General features: G+C 38.7%; 1 protein-coding gene across 1 annotated transcript in view; it reads right to left on the bottom strand.

The window, feature by feature from the left end:
• TTN (titin) overlaps positions 1-25,619 on the bottom strand; it is a 274,932-nt gene that overhangs the window by 76,179 nt on the left and 173,134 nt on the right. Inside the window, exons 226-272 of the mRNA XM_081579499.1 lie at positions 25,286-25,409; positions 24,285-24,551; positions 22,344-22,441; positions 21,510-21,678; positions 21,152-21,418; positions 20,784-21,050; positions 20,416-20,694; positions 19,919-20,327; positions 19,681-19,805; positions 19,310-19,576; positions 18,284-18,553; positions 17,889-18,191; positions 17,491-17,793; positions 17,022-17,209; positions 16,799-16,913; positions 16,407-16,691; positions 16,161-16,312; positions 15,116-15,263; positions 14,669-14,846; positions 14,257-14,378; positions 13,875-14,162; positions 13,470-13,766; positions 13,164-13,350; positions 12,601-12,716; positions 12,209-12,508; positions 11,794-12,093; positions 11,599-11,704; positions 11,315-11,511; positions 10,926-11,231; positions 10,552-10,830; positions 9,706-10,005; positions 9,300-9,602; positions 8,607-8,969; positions 8,018-8,320; positions 7,586-7,885; positions 6,514-6,810; positions 6,125-6,409; positions 5,738-6,031; positions 4,365-4,664; positions 3,948-4,256; positions 3,669-3,859; positions 2,847-3,276; positions 1,093-1,401; positions 810-958; positions 677-709; positions 451-580; positions 62-361 (exon numbers count right to left, since the gene is read on the bottom strand). Of these exons, the coding sequence (XP_081435625.1) occupies positions 62-361; positions 451-580; positions 677-709; positions 810-958; positions 1,093-1,401; positions 2,847-3,276; positions 3,669-3,859; positions 3,948-4,256; positions 4,365-4,664; positions 5,738-6,031; positions 6,125-6,409; positions 6,514-6,810; positions 7,586-7,885; positions 8,018-8,320; positions 8,607-8,969; positions 9,300-9,602; positions 9,706-10,005; positions 10,552-10,830; positions 10,926-11,231; positions 11,315-11,511; positions 11,599-11,704; positions 11,794-12,093; positions 12,209-12,508; positions 12,601-12,716; positions 13,164-13,350; positions 13,470-13,766; positions 13,875-14,162; positions 14,257-14,378; positions 14,669-14,846; positions 15,116-15,263; positions 16,161-16,312; positions 16,407-16,691; positions 16,799-16,913; positions 17,022-17,209; positions 17,491-17,793; positions 17,889-18,191; positions 18,284-18,553; positions 19,310-19,576; positions 19,681-19,805; positions 19,919-20,327; positions 20,416-20,694; positions 20,784-21,050; positions 21,152-21,418; positions 21,510-21,678; positions 22,344-22,441; positions 24,285-24,551; positions 25,286-25,409 (11,308 nt within the window). The remainder of the gene's footprint in view (positions 1-61; positions 362-450; positions 581-676; positions 710-809; positions 959-1,092; positions 1,402-2,846; positions 3,277-3,668; positions 3,860-3,947; positions 4,257-4,364; positions 4,665-5,737; positions 6,032-6,124; positions 6,410-6,513; positions 6,811-7,585; positions 7,886-8,017; positions 8,321-8,606; positions 8,970-9,299; positions 9,603-9,705; positions 10,006-10,551; positions 10,831-10,925; positions 11,232-11,314; positions 11,512-11,598; positions 11,705-11,793; positions 12,094-12,208; positions 12,509-12,600; positions 12,717-13,163; positions 13,351-13,469; positions 13,767-13,874; positions 14,163-14,256; positions 14,379-14,668; positions 14,847-15,115; positions 15,264-16,160; positions 16,313-16,406; positions 16,692-16,798; positions 16,914-17,021; positions 17,210-17,490; positions 17,794-17,888; positions 18,192-18,283; positions 18,554-19,309; positions 19,577-19,680; positions 19,806-19,918; positions 20,328-20,415; positions 20,695-20,783; positions 21,051-21,151; positions 21,419-21,509; positions 21,679-22,343; positions 22,442-24,284; positions 24,552-25,285; positions 25,410-25,619) is intronic.

The following is a 25,619-nucleotide window of genomic DNA, read 5'->3' as shown; positions in this document are numbered from 1 at the left end:
TGTTTATAACAATATATTTCAGGTTAAGGAAGCTAATTTAATCTTTGACTTAAAAACTTACATATTGGGTCTCTGGCAGTGGTCCTCTGAATCGTTTCCACAGGAGCACCAACACCAAAACGGTTTTCTGCCCGCACGCGGAAGAAATATTCCTTTCCGGAGATGAGGTCAGGGATGACAAATGAGGTGCTTCCACAGTTGGGATTGACTTTAGTCCAAGCTTTTCCATCAATAGTCCTCTTCTCAATAACATAGCCTTTGATCCTGTCTCCTCCGTCATCATCCGGCATCTTCCATGAAAGTTTGCAACTGCCCCTTGTGATGTCACTGACTTTCAGATCTTTGGGTGGCCCTGGTACATCTGTTGGATACAAATCACAATGTAAACAGTGCTATCTTGTTTAAAATAATTTGTTCTTATTCCATAATAACTTTTAAAGCCTTTCTTACCCATGACTTTAACTCTGCAATTTGCAGTCTTTTGTCCTGCTTTATTCTTGGCTGTGATGCTGTATTTGCCTGAATGAGATCGTTTACATTCTGGAATAATAATTACTGATGAGTTTTCAGCAGTCTCCAGCTGTACAAAGAAAACAGTAATCATACAATGATTGAAATAATAGCAGTATTGAAGTCAATCAGATTCTGAAATCATTTCAATTTTCTTTTTTCTTACCTGTGCATCTTCAGGTATATCATGAACCCCATCCTATTAAAAAATAGGATAATCAGTTATAGTGTAAATATTCCTTAGAGTGATTCAGTGAGAGTGATTCAGTGGGAGATACAGAGAATTATAATTTTCTTACCTTCATTGCCTTCTTTGCCTTTCCATCAAATTCCCAAGATGATTTTGGTGTTGGGCGTCCCTTAATGACGGCAGGAATCCTAATCTGTGTGCCAGCTTGACAAATCAGACAGTCTTGTGCTCCAATGTCAATGAAAACTTCTGGTACCTCTGTAATACCATGGATAATATAATAGGATTTAGCTCACCTTTTTCAAAAAAGTAATTGACATATCTTCAGTAAATGAATCAATTTCATAATAAGAACAAAAGATGAATGCAAAAAATGGATTAAGGACTAGTACCTTGAATATCAGTGGCAGGAATCTCTCCAGTTGTATCACTTGGTTCAGATTCACCAGCTTCATTGACAGCTTTCACTCTGAATCTGTACTTCCTGAGCTCTTTCAAGTTTGGCACCACACATTCACAGGTAGGTAGAAGTTTGTCTGGTTCATTTACGTTTTTCCAGTCCGTACTACCTTCTTCTTGCATTTCTACAATGTATCCTTTGATTGGACTGCCACCATCTTTGGCTGGAGGTTTCCATGCTAGTGTGATGCTTGACTTTGTTTTATCTTTGACTTCTGGGCGAGAGGGTGGCCCAGGTGGATCTAATAAAAAAAAAATCAAAATGTGAAGCTGATGAGATGCTAGATTTATGTACTGTTAAGAATATTTTACTATGCCTGATCATATTTTTAAAATATTAAAATAGGAATGCCAAAGGAATAAATTATCTTCCAGAGAAGAGAAATATAAGAAAGTCTATTTTCATTTAGCATTAATGCTAAAACAAAGAAAGCAAACAACTAACCAGGAGTAGAAAGATGACTGGCTAGCTCTTGATAGATTATTATTCTATTTACACATGATTGGTGAAAAGCTATTTTGCTTTTGAGATCTCTTTGAAGAGACTCTGAAATATCCTATACTAAAAACTTAATATAACCTACCATAAAATTAAAAAATGACTTCATCATTAGCTGTAAACTTTTGAACACAAACTGATTCTTAGTGCCTTGTATTGTAGACATTGACTCTGTCTCTAATCACATAACAATCCTTTTTTTTTTTAACTTTTGTTGTTGTTGTTTTTTGTTTAATGTATTTTATTTATTTTAGTTTATTTATCTATTTTTTACTTTACAATATTGTACTAGTTTTGCCATACATTGACATGAATTATCATATGTGAAACGAATCTCCAGTGCAGGTTTGATGCATGATATAGGGTGCTCGGGGCTGGTGCACCGGGATAACAATCCATTATATTTCTGACAGTGCTTTACAATTATGGAAATTCTTTTACTCTGTTCATCTTTTTAATGATAGGTCTTTCCAGTGCCTAAGACAGTTCTTTACACATAGCATATATTTAATACTAGCTTGCAGAATCAATGAATATTCATTTTTTATATATGCTCCATATAGGACTTAGATTAAGTCTTTTTTACAAATAGCTGAATTTTTTCCACAGAAAATCCATACAACACATGGTATTAATCATTAAGGCCACAGTATTTTCATTTTTGAACTGATATGCTTATAGCTCTTTCAGAATTGCTTTTTATTTGACTTCACAGACTATGCTTGAAGATCTTACATCTTTGTTCAATATGTATTATTGAAAATTTAACAACCTTTTGTTTTTGTTAAACTCCTACTGGAAGGTTTAGTGAGGGAGATAATTTCCACAGTAGCTGATTAAGGAGGCAGAGGTTTATTTTAAGTATGGGAGCAAAGAGGAGCTATATAGTCCAGGGTCTTTATTATTGTGATTCCTCATACAATACTAGGTTTAATCTAAGTGTTTAAAAATGATATGAGTTTCTCTATGTGTATGCATACACATGTATATATACATATTAGATATGTGTGCTTAGTGTGTGTATATGTATATATACACATACATATATACTTTTGACAGTCTACATAAGTATGAAACTTTTAATAAATAAAATAACTTGGCATAGAATAAATACAAGAAATTTAAGAGCAGAATTATCCATTTAGTGGCTTTGTCCTTGATATATTCCAGAGATGGAAGCATACTTACATATGGGATCTCCTGCAACTTCTGGGTCTGATGGTTCACTGGGAGGGCCAACTCCTGCAGCATTTATTGCCATTGCTCTGAACTGGTATTTAACACCTTCAATCAAACGGGGAACATTAAATTCCACGCCTTTCAAGCCCACTTTGGTTATTGGTGCTCGGCTAACACGTGACCAGTAGGCGCCTCCCTCTTCTCTCTTCTCCAGCCAGTAACCAGTAATTGGAGAGCCGCCGTTGTCCAGAGGAGGAGTCCAGCTCACTAGCATCGACCCTTTGGTGCGCTCCAGAACTTTTGGTTTTCCCGGAGGTCCAGGAGTGCGGTAAGGATCTTGAATGACCACTTTATCTGATTTGCATTCATCGCTGGTTCCATATTTATTCACTGCCCTAACCCGGAACTCATACTGACCATTGGGGATAAGTTTCCAGATCTAGAAATCAGATGAATAATAATTTCTTAAAAACAATATATTTAGGTTGATTTTCACTTGTTTTAAAATTCAAGTCATTTGGTAGGGGAAGACTGTAAAAAGAAAGAAATCTGTAGACTCAATTATCTGAGTACATACACTCAAATGTGGAGAAAGTCTTTTAAATGAGAATGTGTACATTTGTTGAACCTAATAATTTGTCTCTCAAGTAAAAGAGAATCTGTATATCAAATAGAAATTACTAAGGGGGCTTATGTGCAAGGTGCTAAAAGCTAAGGATTTTTGTGTGAAGTTTTAAGTTTAATCATTAAATTCCAAGGTCATGCCAGAATGGTGTTTATTCAGACTCAAGTCCTTTTAATGTGCACAAGAAAATACTTAGAAGAGTTTACCCCATATCTCCTCTCTACAGCAGTGTTGGTAACTTCTTCCCATTCAGCTTTCTTCCTGCTTGCATCGCGCTTGTCGATGATATAATGGGTGATCTCACTGCCACCATTGTCTAGAGGGGCATCCCATGTTAGGTAGCAAGATTCAGCTTTAATGTCAGTAACAGCAAGATTTCTTGGTGGGGATGGACGATCTGAAAAGGAACCAATGGAGGAGATTGAGAAGGAAATTCTTAAACAGGTGCTGGATTTCATTCTTTTATAAGAAAGAGTATTGCTTACCATATACTTCCACATGGACATTTCGGAACACTGAACCAAGACGATTAGAAGCAGTCACCGTGTAAGTGCCTTTGTCCTCTCGGGTTGCTTTGGGAATGCTAAGCTCAGTCTTTGCCTCACTTCGGGAAACTTCTTCCTTAGTTATTTTAAGTGCATCAGTGGGTTTCTCAATCACAGATTCATTCTTGGACCACTCAATCTTAGGCATTGGAAGGCCTGTCACATCTGCGGGAATGTTAACAGGCTCTCCCGCCTTAACTTTGATGGTGTCTCCTCGAACAGATAGGCGCAACTTAATAGTTGGAGGCACTGCAAAGAGAAGGGAAAGTGGGGGAAAAAATAGCACAGTCATAAGGATGTTTACACAACCTGTGAGATAAAGTGCATTCAAATGACCATTATGTTTAGATTCCACACCTTCATCATCTTGTATGACTACATTAAGAGGCAGGGATGGTTCACTTTCACCAATTTCATTGACGGCCTTGACACGGAACTCATACATTTGGTGTTCATCGAGGTCTTCAACAAGAAAAGATGTGGTTGGGCAGAGGCGCTTGTTAACTCTTTCAAAGTCAGGTTTGTCATGACGCCGCTTTTCAATGATGTAGCCTTGGATGGGGCAGCCGCCATTACTGCGGGGCTCTTTCCAGTCAAGGGTGATGGTGGACTTGGTCCTTTCTGTATATGTGAGCCTCTCGGGAGATGTTGGAGGACCTTTAACCAGAGGTAGGTTGAAATGACAAGAATGAGACAAATATTCATGTATGAAATCACATTTAACTTCAAATTACATGAAAAATAGGTTTCTATTTGGCATAATGTTACATCTGTCTTTAAAATCCTCAAAATATCTCAATTACCAAAATTACAGGCATTCATATAGGCAGAATTTTTTTTAGTAAACTCTATAGTCAAGATTATTGATTAAAAATAAATTGAGGTGCATGTATGCTTTTTTATATTTAGCATTTTAAATATTTTACCTCTGTCACTGAGAAAGCTAATTTTAATGACCGAGGAGGGCTGCCTGTGAAATTTTGCTTTGAATGACCAGCTGAGAGCAAAGTATTCCTGTCTCATTAACAGAAAATGGATACGTCTACTGAATATACTTTGAACCATGTTGCCTCAAGTGTTGGTTTAGGGGTGGAAAGAGAATTTAAGTGATGCTGCTGTAGTTTTGTGTACTGAAGGATAAGAGAGAGAGAATAAGCTCAGAATGGTGAAACTAGACCCAATCCATTCTTGACTAATATTGCAACCAGAAGCAGAGCTTTACTGTCTAAGTCCAGCTCTGTTCTGTTTTTCCTGGCACAACTTGAGCTGCAGCAGACATTTTGAGATGGGCTGTTACAGTGAGAAGGTAATTTTGTTTCTTTTTTTGGGTGGTGGTGGTGGAGGAATAATTCCTCTGTCTCTTATGGAACCACAAAGACTTTGCTCTCTAGAATGGGATGTCAGCAGGCATTACCAGTTGTGTGCAGTATTAGGGCTTCATATTTGTTCATACCAGTCAAGGAGATTTCCTTTGGTTGTTTTTTCATTTGTGCTAAGCTCCAATGATTTAAGTTTTTCAGCACATAAAACCATGCCCAAAATTACATCGAAATTACAGTAAATATGGTATCCTTACAGTTGCTTGTAGTTATTTGGTTTTTACCTTTCTCATTACTCCAAATATAAATCTGGAGACTGTTGGGAGTATGAAGCCATAAAACTCCATACATAAATGACATAACTACAAGCAATCAATACTCACTTTATAAACACAAAACTTTCTCTTTTACCTAGTGGGTCAACTGCAAGGATTGGTCCTATTTCAACAGGAGGGCCACAGCCAAACTTGTTCTTGGCAATCACACGGAACATATATTCTTGTCCCTCAAGGAGACCTGTGATGTCACATTTAGATCTCTCAGTCTCTATTGGTTGTCTCCAAGTGTGCATCTTAGCATCCTTTCTTTCAATAATGAAGCCTGTGATATCACTTCCTCCATCATCTTCTGGATCAGACCAGTTAAGCAGACACATTTTTCTGTTTGTTACAACAGGTTTCAAGTCAAGAACAGGGCCAGGGACATCTGAAAAATAAAACGGTAACAACAGAAAATCAATGTAGTAAGATAGTATTGCTTAGGGAAAATCCTATGGAAATCCATGTTAACATTTCTTACCAAAAACTTCTACCCGGGCTGCTGCAAATTTGGAACCACAGCTGTTGGTAGCTGTAATCACGTATCTGCCATGGTCTTTTCTCAATGCATTCTTGATAATTAATTCAGACTTGGTTCCAACGTTCTCTATTTCAACACGGTCTTTATCCAGCTCGCCTTCTTCAATGGTCCACACTTTTGTTGGCACTGGACGGCCAGTCACCACAGCTGGAATTCTGAGAGTCTTCCCAGCCATGATCTGTATTCCACCCTTGACAGAAACATCTAGTTCCACAGTTGGAGGCTCTGTTGAAAGAGAACAGTCATACATTAGCTCCAGAAAGATGGGGAGGAAAAAATCTCATCCTGGGAAAATATCCATCATCTTATTCATGTCCCTGGTTATGTACCTTGTGGTTCAGCCACAGTAACAGGTTCTGTTTCTCCAGGCGGCCCTTCACCTGCAGTGTTGACGGCACTCACTCGAAGTTTGTAATCGGCACCCTCTCGGATTTCTCTGACAGTGTATTCACGGGGCTTGATCATCTTCTCTGTGCAGCGGGACCATTCATTTGTGCCAACCAGCTGCTTATAGACATAGTAGCCAACAATTTCCCCACCACCATTGAAAGCTGGGGGTTCCCAGGCCAGTTCAATTGTTGTGGAACTTGTGTCAGTGACTCTGGGGACAGGTGGCCCAGGTGGAGCTAGAATGAATGCACACACAGAAATCAAAACTCACTGATGGTTTGCAAATGTGCAGTAGCTTGTGCTATCCCATTTTTTTCCCACAGTATGTTACATGTTATATGGGTAAATCGGAGAAGGCAATGGCACCCCACTCCAGTACTCTTGCTTGGAAAATACCATGGACGGCAGAGCCTGGTGGGCTGCAGTCCATGAGGTCGCTGAGAGTCAGACATGACTGAGCGACTTCACTTTCATTTTTCACTTTCACGCATTGGAGAAGGAAATGGCAACCCACTCCAGTGTTCTTGCCTGGAGAATCCCACGGACGACAGAGCCTGGTGGGCTTCCGTCTATGGGGTTGCACAGAGTCGGCCACGACTGAAGCGACTTAGCAGTAGCAGCATATGGGTAAATGTTGCTCTGTGAAACTTTTAAGGTATATATACAAATGTTTATAATTTTACACTGCAACCTCAACATATGTCTGTAGTTACTGCTAGTATTTAGTTTGTTTTCCAGCTTTGAGATATTACATATAATGTATGTAAGTTTTAGGTGTACAACATGATGAGCTGATAAATGTATATATTACAGAATGATTACCTCAGAAATGTTAGTTAACACCACCATCCCCTCACATAATTACCACCTTTTGGTAGCATTTAAGATCTACTCTCTTAACAACTTTCAAGCATACAAAACTTGAAAACTAGAAATTAACAGCAGCAGCAAACAGTACTGTTAATTATAGTGACCACGCTGTACCCTCTTTCTTCTTAAGGAATTACTTACCGATTGGATCATGTGCTGTTTTGGGGTCTGAGGGGGGACTGAACTTTCCAGGTCCAGCTGCATTTTCAGCACATACTCTAAAGACATAGGTGAGTCCTTCTAATAGGCCTTCTACCTTGGTCTTCAAAGAATTCAGAAGATTTCGGTTCACACGAGACCAGTGTGTGCTGTTCACTTCACGTTTTTCAAGCCAGTAACCCAAGATGGGGCTTCCATTATCTTTTGGTTCATTCCATGTCACTAGCATACTGTTACTGGTGACATCTTCCACAATGGGCTTATCAGGTGCATCAGGTGGTTCTGATTAAAATAAAAAAAGACAAGTCTGAATTAATTCCCTAGTGTGACATAAAAATTCAAGTGTATAAGCTGGGATAATATATATAGCAACATATGATAAAAAGGCAAAGTTTAGATGCTAAAGAACCTTACCAAATGGATCTTTAGCTATAAATGGCTTTGAAACACATGGTGGTCCAGGCCCAAACCTATTTTCAGCTCTTACACGGAAGAGATACTCTTTTCCTTCAATCAGCTGTGTCACTGAATATTTGCAGTGCCTAAGCGTTGAGGTGACAACCATCCATTCTGAGTCAGGTTTTGTCTTGTCTTTCTTTTCCAAAGTGTAGTTTAAAATTTCACTGCCACCATCATCAAGGGGTGGCTCCCATTTACAGAGGACTGAGGTCTTTCTGACATCTTCAAATACAAAGTTGATTGGTGGTCCTGGTATATCTGATATTTTAAAAGACAGAAGTGGTTAAAAATTTTTGTAGCACTGCTTACAATGGAAAACGTAAATGTGGAATGTGCTTCAGTGATATCAACTTCTGTTTTTCCTACATCTGTCTTTATATCACATTAGCTAATGAATAACAATGTCAGTTTTCTTTGACGTAGCCAGGAGAAGAAAATGGGAATGAGGACACCTGACTGAAGCTATTTCCCACTTCTTTTAACTGCCCCCACGAACTCTTATATTAACTTTCTTCCATTGGAAAGTGTAGTTTTACCTACTTACCTAGCACACAGACGGTACATGGAGCTTTTGCAATACCATGGTCATTTTCAGCTTTGATCATAAATAGGCCATGATCGGGTCGGACAGAATCTCGGACACGTAGCTGAGATTCTCCTTTTTTACTATTGTCGATACTCAGACGCTGTGTCAGAGGCAGGACGAACGGTTGTTCTTCTTGAACTTCACCCCTCCTTCTCCTAACCAAGGGTTCTACCCGCTTCTTAATCTCCTCTGGTGTGATAATACTTTCATCCTTTAGCCATGTAATTGTTGGGTAAGGTGACCCAGAAATAATTGCATCAAGTGCTATTTCATCACCTCGTCTGACTTCTAGGCTTGTTCTCATGATGATTTTCGGGGCATCTGTAATGATTAAAAGCAATAATTGTTTTCAGTTCTGATGAAAATGTCTGAAGTGAAGTGAAGTCACTCAGTTGTATCCAACTCTTTGCGACCCCATGGACTGTAGCCTACCAGGCTCCTCTGTCCATGGAATTTTCCAGGCAAGAATACTGGAGTGGGTTGTCATTTCCTTCTCCAGGGGATCTTCCTGACCTAGGGACTGAACTTGGGTCTCCCGCATTGCACGCAGACACTTTACCATCTGAGCCACCTGGGAAGCCCTGTCTGACAGAACATTATTCTCATTTCTTTCATGATGGGAAGATGGCAAACCCATTAAACACAACTTACCAATAGGATCCACAGCTTTGGTTGGAGGAGTGGCCCGAGAGGGTTCGCCAATACCAGCAGCATTTTCTGCTCGCACACGGAATTGGTATTCCTTTCCCTCTTCAAGGCCTTTTGCTGTATAGGTCAGGACTGGGACCAGGTGTTCGTTGCATCTCTTCCATCTCTCTTCACCTTTAGCAATTTTCTCTATGATGTAACCCATTATCTTGCTTCCTCCGTCATACAAAGGTGGCTTCCATGTAATAGTCATTGCCTCAGCTGTAGGATTATGTACCTCAACATCTACAGGTGGATCAGGGGGTTCTGGAGTACAAGAATAAAACCTGTTAATATAGGGAAACTCATCTTCTTAAAATAAAAAACAATGCACAACTCCTAGCTTTATGATATTCACACCCAAACTTACGCTTTGGATCTTGAGCAATGACTGGATTTTTCAGTTCAATATATTCGCCTCCACCAATCTTGTTGACAGCTTTAACACGGAAGAAGTATTCACCGTTTGGTATGAGATCCTTGACAGTCCAAGACAGTTTGTTCTCACCAGACATGACTGGTATGTATGTCCTCCTCCCAGCTTCTCTGCGTTCCAGGACATAATGAAGAATTGGGCTTCCACCATCATATTCTGGAGGTTCCCAAGTTAATTTACAAGAACTCTTGGTCACGTCACTTGCTTTAAGATCTCTGCATGGCCCAGGTAGGCCTATTAAAAATAAAAATGATAATTATTATTATAACCTGAAAAGGCTGGGTATTAAGAGCACACACTTTCTCTGTGTAGGAAACTGTAGGCCATTTAGCATCCTTGACTCTGAACTATTAAATGTCGGTAGCTCTCCCTTAGTTTTGTTCCAAGCAAAAGTGGCCCCCCAAATTTCCAAACACTATCCACCACCATGTGTGAGGGAAGGGACAGAAAATGTTACCACCCCTGGTTGAGAACACTATGAAAACTTGAAAATACAATTAATAAATAAATATTGATTATTTAAACATTCTTTGGGTATATCTTTTATTCAAATTGCTATTTCATATGCAAATAATCACAACAGAAGTAAACAAATATAATCAGAGTTTAGCAATTTCATTTCTTTAGAATTGCTTTGCTTCTCATATGGTAAGAAATAATCTGAAAGGACTTTTAGTTTACAAATAGCCAAATCATGAAGCCATTTCTATTAGCACTGCAGAGTTAACCAATTTTCCCAACATGTAAAGCACGCCTGGTATTTCATCAAAGAATGATTACCTATGACTTTGACATTGATTGAGGCGGTTGCTGAGCCAAGCTTATTCTCTAGGGTAATGGTGTAAATGCCAGCATCGGCACGGACACTCTTGGGAACTTCGAGGTGTGCAGAGATGTGATCGTTCTTCATGGTTAATCTGTCACTTGCTTTAACTTCTTTGCCGTCTTTATGCCAACTAACAGTTGGAACTGGGACAGCTCTGAAGGGAACAGGAATGCTTAACTTTTCACCTTCAATGACAACAATGTCGTGAGTCTCCAGATCAATTGTTGGCTTGCCTGTAATCCAAAAGGGTAAAAAAAAATTGTATGTCAAAATGCAATGCAGGAGTAAAGTTTGCTTTATTAATTGTAAAAAGAAACTGTGTTCTTACAGTCTGGGTCTTTGGCAACCACGTTTTCAGAGATTTCAGATGGCTCACTGACTCCAATAGCATTGACAGCTCTCACTCTCAGCACGTACTCCTTGTCGGGCACAACACCTTCTTCAACCTTGAATTTCAAGTCTTTTATTGGGCGAGAATTAACTCGCATCCATTTCTCAGTGCCTACTGGACACATTTCAACATGGTATCCTATAATAGGACTTCCACCATTTTTCTCTGGAGGTTTCCAAGCAATGGCAATGTGCTTTCTCCCAGCATCAGTAACATGCAGGTCAAGAGGAGGTGAAGGAGGACCTGAAAAGACAGTGAAATGTTTGCATCCATAATCTCATCATCAAACTCTGGACAATATCCTTTGTATAATCAGCACTACTTACTTGTTGGATCTTCAATTTTCAGGATTTCTGTTGGTTCACTTGGGTGACCAACTCCAGCCTCATTCTCTGCCCGAACCTGAAACTGGACCTCTGTTCCTTCAATGACATCAGTTACTTTAAAGTGACAGTCAGGTCCTGAGGTCTTCCCAGCTTTCACCCAACGGGTACCTAATTTTTCTTTCTTCTCAATGACATATCTATTGAAGTAACAAGATTTTGTTAACACCAATAAAGAATTTTCAGCCAGATGTAATTTTTTCTTTATGAGTTAATTAACATTCTACCTCTGTATTGGTCTTCCACCATCATTTTTAGGTGGTTCCCACTTCAGGTCAACATGTCCTTTTGTCACATCAACCACTGTCAGAGCATAGGGTGGTCCAGGAGTGGCTGAAAGCAAAATTTTCATGGGTTAGAAAAACCAGAGAAAAAAGTGACAATCTACTGTAAATGGTGTCACAAAAATGAAGTTAGCATACTAAAGGTGTCCTTGGCCAGGACAGAGTCCTCGACTTCACAGTAGTCACTCTGTCCTATGGCATTTTCTGCGGCAACTCGAAACACGTATAACGAGCCCTCTGTCAGTGGGGTCACTGTGCACTTGGTGTCCTTAACGGTTGTGTCCACTGTTTGCCAGCCTTTCCGTCTCACATCTCTCTTTTCCACAATGTAGTTGGTGATGGGCGACCCGCCATCTTTCTCAGGAACTGTCCACTTTAGGTCTGCTGTATTTTTAGTAATATTGATCACTTCAAGCCAGCGAGGTGGTGATGGGGGATCTGAAGAAAAAGAAAATAGTCAATTTCTTATTGTCCAATATTCAGTCTTCACTACATTTTCTAGGAGTCACTAAGAACCCCGATAGCAAAGATGAAATAATCAAAAGTGACTTACAGAGCTTCTCCCGGCAAAGCACAGGGTCGCTGGGCTCACTGGGCTCACTTTCCCCGGCCTTGTTCACAGCTCTAACTCGAAATGAGTATTCCTGCCCTTCCATGAGCCCTGGGAGCAAATGCTGGGTGGTGGGAACCCCTTCAGCCACTCGGACCCAGTCCTCCGTTCCAGTCTTCAGCATTTCAATGACATAAGAATCTATCTTTGCCCCTCCATCATGTTCTGGCTTTGTCCAGTTCAACATTAATGATGTTCTGCCTACATCTTTCACAACTGGTTTTCCAGGGGGCCATGGAGGATCTGCAAGGCAATGAAATGAAATCATTATTTAGATTTGTCAAAAGGAATTAATATAAGCTTCAGATCAATCACAGAAAATAAATGAATCATACCTATGGCATCCTTTATTAAGACTGGCTCAGTTGATTTGCTTGGTTTTCCAGGTCCAGCAAGATTTTCAGCCAGCACACGGAATCGGTATTTTTTCTTATTTGTGAGACCTTTCACTCTGAATTAGGAACAAAGTGTGAGTTGAATACCATGATGAAAAGCAGGAAATTCTATTTATTTCACATAGAAGAAGGTAATTTACTTAAAAATTGGTTTGGCAATTTAAATGAAAATATTTCAATTAAAAATTGCCTTTTCATGGTCACACACAAGATTTGGTCACATGTACCAATCTAATTATATATGATAATAATCATTAATATACTGGAGGACCAAACACTTTGGAACTTCCATAAAGTTGATATCTTATGGTAAGAAATTAAGAAGTGTGTCCTTCAATGGAATTTATGTCTTTTTTTGAAATTATGTGGTAATAGAAAAGATAAGTAAAAATAATTAAAATTTTTATAGTAATATATAATCAGATATATTCAAAAGGAATGCTAAAGAATGAATATTTGTATACACTGCTGTTTTAACATTGTGATGGAGAGCTTGGGCGTACCTATATGTTGTGTCCTTTATTGGCATCTTATTGCATCTAACCCATTTATCAGTTTCAGGATCTAGTCGTTCAACCCAGTATCCTGTGATGGGGCTGCCACCATCATCATCTGGCTCACACCATGTGAGGGTCACTGCATCTTTAGTGATGTCAGAAGGTTCTAGGCGAGTTGGAGGTCCAGGCGGATCTATAGACAGGATAATCATGTGGGTTATATAGCCTTTATACAAATATGACAACTAAATATACATTTAACATAAGTATCCTTTTTTTTCTTTAAACTAACTTGATTAATGAGAAACTTACCAAATGGAAATTTGGCTGTTATTGGAGTGGCCTGAACTGGCTCACCAACACCATACATGTTTTCTGCAGCAACTCTAAAGATGTATTCTTTATTGGGTGTTAACTTGGTTGCCTTGAACTTGGTATCCTTGACAGTTGATGAGAGCTTGTGCCACATATCACTGTCAGTGGCTCTTCTCTCCACAACATAATTTGTGATTTTAGATCCACCATCATCACGTGGTGGGTTCCATGTTAGAAGACATGACTCATTGGTCACTTCTGTGATGTCAAAAGCAGCTGGGGGTCCGGGTTTATCTGTGGATGGCATTACATACTCAGAAAACACACATTTTTCAATCATGTTTTATTTTCAAAAGTAGCTGGAATGAGTTTGCTCATTTTTAAAACGAGAACCTCCCTTACCTAAGACGTTCACTTCTACCACAGCGGTGGCCCGACCACAGACGTTCACAGCCTCAATGATGTACCTGCCAGTGTCACTTCTCTTACTATCCATGATCGTCACTGTGGACTTTTTAGGAATGTTTTCAATGGTGATTCTTTTGTCCTGTCTCAGAAGCATGTCAGCCTTTGTCCAGGTTATTTTAGGTTCAGGTTTGCCAGTTACAGTGGCAGGAAGTTCAATCTTAGTTCCTGCTTTTACAGTGACACCTGCAAGGAGCTTCACATCCAGGAAAATTTCGGGAGCCTCTGAATTGGAAAAGATTATTTAAGATGTTAGCAAGTTCAGGTGGCGTTAAAGTTAGAAGTCTTGACTAATAAAGCAAAAACCTAAAGTAAGTACCCTGTGTGTCTAAAGCCTGGATTTCTTCTGTGGGTTTGCTTGGCTTGCTAGCTCCTAGCCTGTTCAAGGCCTTCACACGGTAGGCATACCACTGGCCTTCTTCAAGACCTGTCACTTCCATTCTGTCAGAAAACAAAAGAGGATATTTTACTTTAATGCATTTCATCTGTCCCATTGTGTAGTATTCATAATATTTCCAAAATTCATACCCGTGGTATAATACTATCCTTTAATTCTGGATTGCTTCAATATTTTAATTTATAAAAATCCTGATTAAAGGGTAAGTTCAGCAGCACTTTAAAAAACTAGGCACACCAAAGAAGTTCTAAACTTAACATTTAGACTTTCCAAAATAAAGCCCATGTAGTAAGAGTAAATATTTACTCTTATGTCAAATAATTTAAAAACTTACTTTGTTTCTGCCACTGGTTCTCCACAGGGGACCCATCGATCAGAACCACGTGGACATTTTTCAACTATATATCCTTTGATACGTGAACCACCATCATGTTTAGGTGGATCCCATGTTAGGAAGATGCTCTTGGCGGTTCGATCTCTCCACTTAACATTCTCTGGTGGGTCAGGTACCGCTGCAGCATTTTAAAGAGAGGGTCAGTCTTAGACCATCTATGAAATCTCTGTATTGCCAACCTGTGTCTTTCCCCCATAACTTCAACTCTAAGTCTAAAGCAAAAACAGGTGGGAATTCCCTAGTGGTCCAGGGGTTAGGGCTCCACATTTTTACTGCTATAACCTAGGTTCAATTCCATAAGCCGCACAAGTGTGGCCAGAAAATAGATAAGTAAAAAATAAAAATAAAAACAGGTAACAAGAGGCTATGTAAGAAGGATGTACTCACTTGCAGGAGCTGACATATTTACAGGTTCGTCAACATATGCAGGTTCTCCAGGGCCACATTTGTTACGAGCACAGACTTTAAATAAATATTCTTTTCCTTGAAGAAGATCAGGAACTGTGAATTCTAGGTCAGTCACAGAGTCTGTAACCTGGGACAGAGCAATACAATTAATTAGTTGTTTTCCAAAAACTCTCTGCCCAAGTCAAAAGAGTTTTGAGTGCGCAGAGTTTTGAATGCTAAGGATGAATCTTATGTTAATTTCATATTAAGGAAAAAGTTGCAAAGAAAGATACAAAATAATATTTGACCCTTAATATAAGGTAGAATTGTTTCATAATTTATATGCATTAAATAGTTGGCAAATAACCTTATTTGATTCTTTCTACCAGCTTGGCAAGTAGAAGTACGATAAATCAAGGTTAAAGGAAAGTAATGGTATAAACTGGGGAGAGAAAATGGCAGATTAGGCCAACTAAGGTTATCTAGTGGAGTGAGAAGTATGACGACCAGAGAGTTAATTTAGTACTTATGTCCTTAGAATGGCTTATAGCCCTTTTAAAAGGACTGCCAGTCCAGGTTTGATGCATGATACAGGGTGCTCGGGGCTGGTGCACCGGAATGACCCAGAGGGATGGGATGGGGAGGGAGGTGGGAGGGGGGTTCTGGAAGGGGAAAACATGTACACCCATGGTGGATTCATGTCAATGTATGGCAAAACAAATACAATATTGTAAAGTTAAAAAATTGATAAATAAACTAATTTAAAAAAAAAAGGACATACTGGATAATAATCAGTTACTAAGTAAATAAGTAGATTTTCTTTTTTTTAACAAACCTAGTTGAAGATCTGGTAAAGCTCATAGAATGAGGCAATTACACCAAATCTTGTTTGAACTACCTCAGGAAGCATTAGCATCAATACATTTTAAAAAGATTTAGGTACTTTTTCAGCAGTGTAAAGGTAAAAACATTTAACTTTGCAAGGCATCTCAGGATTTCCCCCACTCCCTTTTCTGGAGTTGGTACCTTCCTTCTCAAAACTCACTTTAGTCCATATTTTCCGGCTGACTTCACGCTTTTCAATAACATATCCAGTTAATGGACTTCCTCCATCGTCTTCTGGTGGTTCCCAAGTCAAATGTACTGAGTCCTTGGTTATATCACCAAATTTCAGTTCTTTAGGTGCACCTGGGCGAGCTGAAAAAAAATTCAGTCAGAATCATTAATAGCTTGAACCAATATTTGTTAGTACCGTCAAATCACCTTATATGATAAAAGGTTAGTTCCTTACCAATTACATTGACATCAATCTCCCCAGAAATTGCCTTCGCACGATTTTCTAACTTCAGTGTATAAATGCCCTTGTCTGGACGTTCACTTGGAGAAATGACAAGCTCCGCATAGGCAGACAGGGTTTTCATTTTCACCCGGTCCCCTGCTTCTAGTACTTTATCTCCAAAAGACCAGGTAGCAGTTGGCCTTGGATAGCCTGTACTTGGAACCAGGATCTTGATGGGATTTGGCACAATAACTTCCAGACCATCTTTAAATGCACTTAAATCCATTGTTGGTTCAGCTACCAAAGAGAAAAATTAATGACTTTCCAATACTATATTTGAATCCCTAGTACCCCTAAAGAAGCTATGTGCTGTTCCCAAATCTAACAATGAAATATCCATTTACCATCAGCATCATCAGCAGTTAGAGGACCAAGAATTTCAGATGGATCTGAAACACCAGCTTCATTTTCTGCAGATACTCGATATAAATACTTATTTCCTTTTTGTAATCCAGTAACCTAAAATTAGGAATCAATATTTGTAAAATATATATATATATATATATATATATATACACATTTAAGTCCACAATCATATACTATTTATTTTAGATACACATGCCCTACCTTGTAAGTCAGTTGAGGGACAAGTTTCTTATTGCAACGAATCCAATTGTCTTTTCCTTCTTCACATCGTTCAATTATATAGCCCAAAATTGGGCTTCCTCCATCTTTCAGAGGAGGTTCCCATGTAAGCTGAACTGAGGACTGAGTCTGATCTGAGGAATTTAGGTTCACAGGAGGACTTGGTCTCTCTGGATTGGAAGAAAGAATTGGAGCATTCCATTTAATTCTTTTACCACTAGTGCCACCTGGGAAGCCCACCATTTAATTCAGTGACAGATTTATTAAGACAATGCAGTCATCATTTTGATCATCCCCACAATCACTGAATAAAAGCAGGCACAGTCTGCATTTCTATAATTTTGTTCAAATTTTTCTAATGTTCTTTGCATTAACTTTGATTTATTTTAATTGATAGGCTTAATTTCTTGATTTAGTGGAGTACTTATTTCCCCTTTTTTGATGAACTTACCAATCGGATCAGCAACTTTGACAAAAGGTGTGGCTGCACTTGGTTTTCCAACTCCAATTCGGTTTTGGGCCCTGACCCGGAAGCTATACTCTTGTCCTTCCACCACATCAGTGACAGTTGCAGACAGGTCTTCAGCTCTCACTGTCATGGCAGTTTCCCATCTGATAGAAGTCTTGTCCCTTAATTCAATGACGTAGTTTGTGATCTCAGCACCTCCATCATACTCTGGTGGCTCCCATGTCAGTGAGACACCAAATCTGTTCACATCAGTGATTGTTACATTCAGAGGAGGGCCTGGAACATCTACATTTCATCACAGAAGAAAACATGGGCTTTCAGTTATCTCAGGGATAAAAGCAAAGATAAGCTACTTCTCAATTTACTGAAAGTCTTCTTACCATATTTACTCCTCGCTTCTACAGGACTGTCAGTTTCTACTGGTTCACCAGTGCCAACTCTGTTCCTTGCACTCACACGGAATAGGTACTCAACTCCTCCTTTCTGTAGTCCAGTGACAGTAAACTCACAGCTGTCTGCACGGTCAGTGGCCAAAACCCATGTCTTTCTCTTGATGTCACGTCTTTCAACAACATAACCTATGATTTTGCTTCCACCATCACTTAGTGGTTCTTCCCAAGCGAGGCTCACTTCACCATCAAATGTTTCTGTCACTTCTAAGTTACGTACTGGCCCAGGAACATCTGAAATTCACATATACAATTTTTGTTTTTAGTGTATAATCACATTTTTATTTGTGTTTTGCCAGTAAAGTCCAAGTGACTCAAGGGCTTACCAATAACTTTTAAATTGATGAATCCTTCTGCTTTTCCATGTTTGTTCTGAAGCACAATTTTATACCTTCCTTTGTCTCCTTTCTTGGCTTCTAAAATTCTGAAGGAAGTTTGTTCAGCTGTGGTATCAACTGTTTTTGAAGAGAGGGGTTCATTTTCTTTAAACCACTCAGCTTCTGCTTTGGGGTAGGCATAGTAGGGGACCACCATCGTCAGAGGCTTGCCAACATCAACCACCAGGTCTTGGTCAGCCGTCTTGATTTTAGGTGCAGCTAGTGAGAAAAATCATATGTGAATGTTTTTGAGTGCTTTATTGTAGTCCAGAGATGCCCTTGCTGTGTTACTATGCATTCATCAGCAAATACCATTTACATAACCTTGGAAGCATATCACAGTAACTTTACAGTGGAGAACACTAGCTGACTTCGAGTTCTCACAGCTTACTTGACAAATTATCAGACTCTGAAGAATAGAGGATTAAGGATGATATGAAACCATAAAATCTCCATTCTTTGTTGTCAATACTAACAGGCCTAAAATATAGTGCATAAAACATGCTTTTTGTTTTATACAGAGTAGGCACCTCATACTTAGTTCAAGATAAATCAGACAAACTTGTTCTTATGTACAAGAGGTGTATTAATGGCTTTTTCAAAATGTCAACCTAAAAGGATGTCTTAGAAGCCTGGGTCAGAATGAGAACAGACCTAAGAGGCCCCACAGGGACTTGGAAAGTAGAAAAGAATAGGGCTGGCTCTAGGCCTGGGTTTGCTAGGGAGACTCACAGGGCAATAGGTTAATTCTAGGAGTTAATGAATAGCTGCCACATTCCAGGAACTGTGCTGGGTTTTAGCAAGTAAAGAGCAGGGCTCTTGGTGGTAAGAGGAATTAGAATAGCTAACATGTGGACAGGGCTTAATAGGAATAAAAGGGTCTCACAAACATTTTCTCATTAACTGTGAAGTCTGAAACCAGCACAGTATCTGTAGTATTGTAAGGCTATCTGAAGATAAAAGAAAGGGACTTACCTGCCAGTTCAAGCTTAGCTCTGGCTTCTTTGTCTTTGGCAATAAATCTGTATTCACCCTGGTCACGGGGCTTGATGTCACAAATCTGTAGCCTGTGTATCTTTCCTTCACTCATCATCTGGTGTTTGTCACCCTGGACGATAATCATGTTGTTTTTGAGCCACTGGACTTCCACCTTATCTTTGTTGAGCTCAGCTAAAAAGACAACATCAGCACCAGGGGCTTCAAGGATGTCTTGGGGAGGTCTGATGATCTCGACAGGGATTTCTGAAAAGAAAATGTGAAATAAATACAAACATGTTTGTATTGGGATTAACAACATTTGAAAACTGGTACTGATATTAAAAATTGTCCTTTCATTTAATATGTACCTTCCACAAATAGTCTAGCTCTAGACTTCCTGTCTTCTACTCCACAAGCATATTCACATTCATCATCCAGCCTGCAGTCTTTTATAATGAGTCTATGTATACTGCCATCTTTTTCAAATTTGTATCTAAAAGAAGAGATTGAATTATTGGTTAGGTTTCATAAGGACCACTAAATTGCCAAACATGTATATGTATATATATATAGCTAAGAAATAGAGCTTGAGATGTTTTCACATACTTTTTGCCTTCTTTAATTTCTCTCCCATTTCTGTACCATTTTACATTTGCTTTCTCTCTGGAGAGCTGGCAAGAGAAGACAGCATCATCAAACTCAGTGACTGTCTGGTCTTCAAGGTGTTCCACAAATTCTGTAGGGGCTTCTATGATGAGAAGCTCAGCAACAGATTTATCTTGTCCCGCAGTGACAACGTATTCACCCTCATCTGGGAAGCCACAATCTTTAATGATTAGAGAGTGCTTATATTTGTCAATTCTATATAAGACACGGTTGTCAAAAGCCACTTCTTCTCCATTTTTGGTCCACTTCAGTGTTACGTTGAGCCGGTTCACCTTACACCAGAATGTGACAGATTTCTTCTCCATTGTTTCAATATCTTTAAGAGGCTCAATGATCCTAAGATCTTCCTCTGTTGGAAAGAAGAAGAATGTTGATTTTAGTTGTTTTCATAATAGAAATTGATTTTTAAAATCTCTAATGTCAAATAAGTGACTTACCTTCTACTATTAGATTGGCTGCACTCTTAACATTTTCACCTCTGTGATTGGTCAGAGACACACTATAGTTGGCTTGATCATCTAATCGCGCGTTTCTAATTCTGAGGGTGTAGACCAGGTCTTTTTGGAGAATAATGTATTTCGAACTATCAAATATGGGTTCGTCATTTCTGAACCATTTGGCTTTGGCACCTTCAGTGTTGACCTCACAGTTAAAGACGACTTCTTGTTGTTCCTTCACATGGGTGTCCTTCAGAGGAACTATGATCCTGAGTTTTTCTGAAAGCAATCAGCAAAACTTTATAGTACGAAGGACCAAAGTGGTAGATGCAAATATAAGTAAATCCAAGAAGCACAAACACACTTACCAATTACAGTCAAGTGAGCTGCTGCTCTGGCAGCCCCAACCATGACTACATAAGTGCCCATATCTTGTAATGTGGCATCTTTCACAACGAGAACCCTCTTTTTGCCATCAGCAGTGACATCATATTTATCTCCAGATTCAAGTGTCTTATCATCTCTCTTCCACTGGACTTCAAAGCTTTCCTTTGATATAGAGCAGACAAATTCAGCCTTTTCTCCTTCAAGTATTTCAAGGTTTTGAGGCTTTGAGATAAATTCAGCAGCAAGTTCTGGAAAGAAAAAGTTGCAAGATATTGAAAAATTCAGCATTTGTACCTTAAATGCAACAAGCATGATTTTCTTAAAATAGCATTCATTGTAATTTTCATACCATGAACTTTGACTTTGCCATCAGTTCGAGAACTTGGGAGTCGGCAGTTGTAATTGCCAGCATCTTCCAGGTGAGCGTTTTGAATGATCAGGATTCTCTTTCGTCCATCAGTAAGTATTTCGTATCTTCCTGTTTCAATGATCTCTTCGTCCCCTTTGTACCAAGTTACTTCTGCTCCAGGCTTGGAGACCTCACAAACCAGTTTTACAGTGTCTGTTTCACTAACCTCAATGTTGGCAAGATTTTTTGTAAAGACAGCTTCTTCTTCTGCAAGAGGAATTTTTTAAAAAATGAATTAAACTGGAGATTTTTTTTTCCCCAACACATATACTGCTGCAGAGAAAGACTTCACTCTTACCCAGAACTGTCAGCATGCCAGAAGTTCTTGCTGTCCTTACTTCACAGGAATATTCTGCTTCATCATCCAGTAGACATTTGTTGACAACAAGAATGCGGACTGCTCCCTTAGATATGATGTCATATTTTTTGCCCTTTTTAATTTCAGCACCATCTTTAAACCACTTAACCTTTATTTAAGATAAACAAATACCTTTATCAGTTTTCTTATTCCTTCACATGTGTGTCCTTGAGAAGAACTATGATCCTTAGCTCTTCTAAAAGCAGTCAATAAGACTTTATATTATTAAGAAGAACTAAAGTGGTAAATATAACCAAACCCCCAAAAACAAGAACAAACTTCTTCAATTATTAAGTGAACAGCTGTGATACTATTATCAGGCATTAAAATTAATGAGATCATATTAAGTGTAGAGTCATAGAGGGCTTTGGATTTCATGCAGAACAACTCTTGTTTTCCAGATGTGTAAACTGAGACTCAAAGTTGACTCACCTATGGTAGTTAATGGCCACTAGGAGTATTTAGTTGAGAGATATGAAATTGCTGATTATTGATTGTTTTTAACTTAAGAAAAATCTCTTTCCTATGGTTCAAATTAATAATATCTAAATCTCCTGATTGTAAATTCAGTGTTTTTCAAGTAATAGCAAATGAATACTACTAACAAGAGAACAATTAAATCAAGTATGTCTTTCATACTAAAGTAAAACCATTAATCTAAAAATAAAATGATTAGAGATAGGTTTGGTTCACTTCTTTTCCCTCTCATTTTGGCTGACTAAAAGTAAACAAATTTATTGGAGAACACAAGTTAGCAACCACACAATCACAGACCTTGGCGTTTTCTCGGGAAATTTCACACTCAAACCGAGCCATTTCTTTTTCTTTAACTCGAAGGTCAGTGAGTGGCCTTAAGAATTCCACATGAGGAGCTGAAAGAGAAGGTCAGAATTCAAAATGAGGTTTCTAGAAATTCATTCTGACATTACTATAGTGCATATTAAGAAAAAGTGAGTCTTTTGCAAGCTTTTTCATATCAGGCTACAACTGATTTGGAAGTCACTTGGAGCTGCCATTCAGTTCTGATACTTTGCATTTTACACATCTCTGTAGTTCTTATAAAATTAAGTAGCATATTATATGCCCAACTAATTCTTCCTGTCTATCACCAGCTTAGTTCTTCTGAATGATAGCTGGAAGGAAAAATCTTCATTGATACTTCTCCAGAGTTGAAAGTTGATATTGTCAAAGGAGATACCAGTAGCAAAGAATCATTATCTTATTTAAGGCAGGCAGAATAATCTTTGAAAAATTAGAAGAATTCAGTGGTAGTACAGCTTGAAGAGCTATGGCCAGTCTTGTCTATAGCTAAGAGGCATAATTCTGCAATTGAAATTATATACGTTCAGCTTTTTTGGTGTGTGTCAGCTTCAAAGAAGTCACATATAAGGCATAAAGTTCATTAGTGCAACTAAGCAACAAGCTTTGAATGGGAGGGGGTGATTCTTTTATATATATATAGTTTAATTTATGTCCAGAATTAAGTTGGTGGATTTATAGGATTGAAGAGCTGCCAACATGTCCTTCCTTTTTTCAGGGCTCCTTGTGAGTCCTTCCCAAGATGACCTTTCTTGATCAATGAGATTCTGGGACACAAGTGCTGGCTAATAGGCTTCAAGATATGCTCATTGTAGCTGAGCCTTCTTGGAGTGGAGACAAAGTAGAGGACAGAGAAGAAGGTGACCCAAGAAGCTATTCTGTCTTAAGTGAAAGTAGAGCAACCACAGTGTGGAAAGAATAAAACCGACTAAGATGCATGGAAGCACAATCAAAGCCACTATGAGCTGTTAACAGATGGGAAGCAACTAAACCAAATAGCAAATGTATTTTTTTCTAATTCCACAAAAGAATTTAAAAATGGGCTTGATTCTTTAAAAGTAAAACTGTTTTCCATACTAGGGCGGGTACTACCCTAGTTTGCAGAGTGCAGAAAGTAAGCCTGATGGATTAGGCATGGTAGGGGTGTGTGTGTGTGGGGGGGGTGCCCGCATATCTTAAGGTGAGTAAATAGCAAATACTGCACAAAAATAAAGACACTCTAAAAGTTATCATTCGACCAATGAATGAATGAAAAAAATGAGCTAGCATGTGGCATTTTGAAAAAAGATGTTATATTTTGCACCAGAGGAAGAAATAAGGCTAAAAACCATTAGTGCTCTCTTCACTTATAGGGCTCAATCCAGGCTGCACTCCATCTTTTTTTCCATTCTTCTTCTCAGAGACAGCTTTATGTGAATGGGTGTTATCATACTACAGCAGATCTCTTGGGTGCTCCTTTTCAAACTGAAGTTTCATGCTCTTTTTCTAGTGGTTTCTCATACCTGAGAATTCATTTTCCTTCAAAGTGGAACTTGCTTTCATTTCGTTTCCTTTTTTTTTTAACTCCCTTCTTGTCTTTTTAAGTTTAAATTGTCCTCATCTGTATTGGGGTATTCCTGCAGTAGGCTTACCCCACGTAGACAAAGAGCACATCTGCTCATTACTCAGTGAGAAGCATAGCAAAAAGTGATCACTCTGCCCTTCTCAGACCAGATGTAGCAGAAGGACATTTCTCTTTTTTTTAAACACATAAAAGATCATGTTATGTCAGTACCAATAATGTAAGTCTCCAAGAAATGCAGTTAGGCCAAGAAGGGCATGCAAAAAGTGGTTTTGTTGTTGTTGTTTTTATCAAAGAGTTACAAGTGAAAAGTCCTGTGTAAGAAGAATACTTACGCACGACATTCAGGTTACAAGAAGTCTTAAAATCCTTAGCATCACAAGTGTATGTCTTAATATCCTCTGGGGTACAGCCGTGTATAATAAGTTTTCTGACTCTGCCATCGGCAACAATCTCATACTTCTTGCTTTTGAGAATTTCTGTCCCGTTTTTGAACCATTTCACCTTAGCATTTTCTCGGGATACTTCACACTCCAATACTGCTGTGGCTTCCTCTTCGACCGTCTGGTCCTCAAGAGGCTTAGTGAATTCAACTGGGGGTTCTGAAAGAATCATACTAATTAGCCAAACTTCTCCAAGAGTTTTAGTTCCTCCTCAATTCTCCTCTTGTATCTCGAGGGCTTTTCTGTTTTTAAGTTTCATTTGTTAAGTTTTGATTCCACCTGGATGTTTTCCTCTAATAATGATGTTTCATCATTATTTTTATATATAGAGGAAAAGCATTTTTAAAGAATATGAAACAACAAGGAAATAATAGCCAACTCTTGGTTAAGAGAGTGATAGGTACCCACTGATATTGAGATTTCCTCCAACTGTTTACTGAATGCAATAAAAACAATGGGATGGAAAAAGGAAGTGAAACCTATTCTAGCCAAGTTTGGCTTTTTTTTTTTTTAAGTTAAATTTTAGTCTAATTTTAGGCCAAAAAGTAAAATTAGCCTTTCTGATATTTGGTGGATTTGAGTGATCTGTGAAGTAAAGTGAAGTGAAGTCACTAAGTCGTGTCTGATTCTTTGCGATCCCATGGATTGTAGCCTCCCAGGCTCCTCTGTCCATGGAATTTTCTAGACAAGAGTACTGCAGTGGGTTGCCATTTCCTTCTCCAGGGGATCTTCCTGACCCAGGGATCAAACCCGGGTCTCCCACGTTGCAGGCAGACACTTTACTGTCTGAGCCACCAGGTGGTACTTATCATATACAGATAGTTAAAAGTTGGCATTATTTATGAAACTCTGTATTATACATGTTTTAAAAAAATAAGCTGTGTGATTATTACCTTTCACAAAGAGGTTGGCTTGTGTTTTGAAATCTTTTGCTACTAGTTGGACTTCTCCAGCATCTTCTAATTTTACATCCCTCAAAGTAAGTGTATGGACTCTTCCTTCTGAACGTGTAACCACCTAGGTTTTTGGAAAAAAAAAAAAAGAAAAAAAGTTCAGTTTAAGGATATACGAACGGTAACTAGATTTATCACAGTGATCATTTTGAAATCTACAGAAACAAGAATCACTATGTTATGTATCAGGAACTAATATAGTGTTATAGGTCAATTATACTTCAAAAACAAAAAAACCCCCAACAAACTCATAGAAGAAGAGATTGAATCTTTG

This window comes from Giraffa tippelskirchi, chromosome 3 (assembly GCF_054371585.1).
Source record: "Giraffa tippelskirchi isolate mGirTip1 chromosome 3, T2T-mGirTip1v1.2.pri, whole genome shotgun sequence".
NCBI lineage: Eukaryota > Metazoa > Chordata > Mammalia > Artiodactyla > Giraffidae > Giraffa > Giraffa tippelskirchi.
Note: the sequence above shows the minus strand (reverse complement) of the source record. Positions and strands in the feature narration are given on the sequence as shown.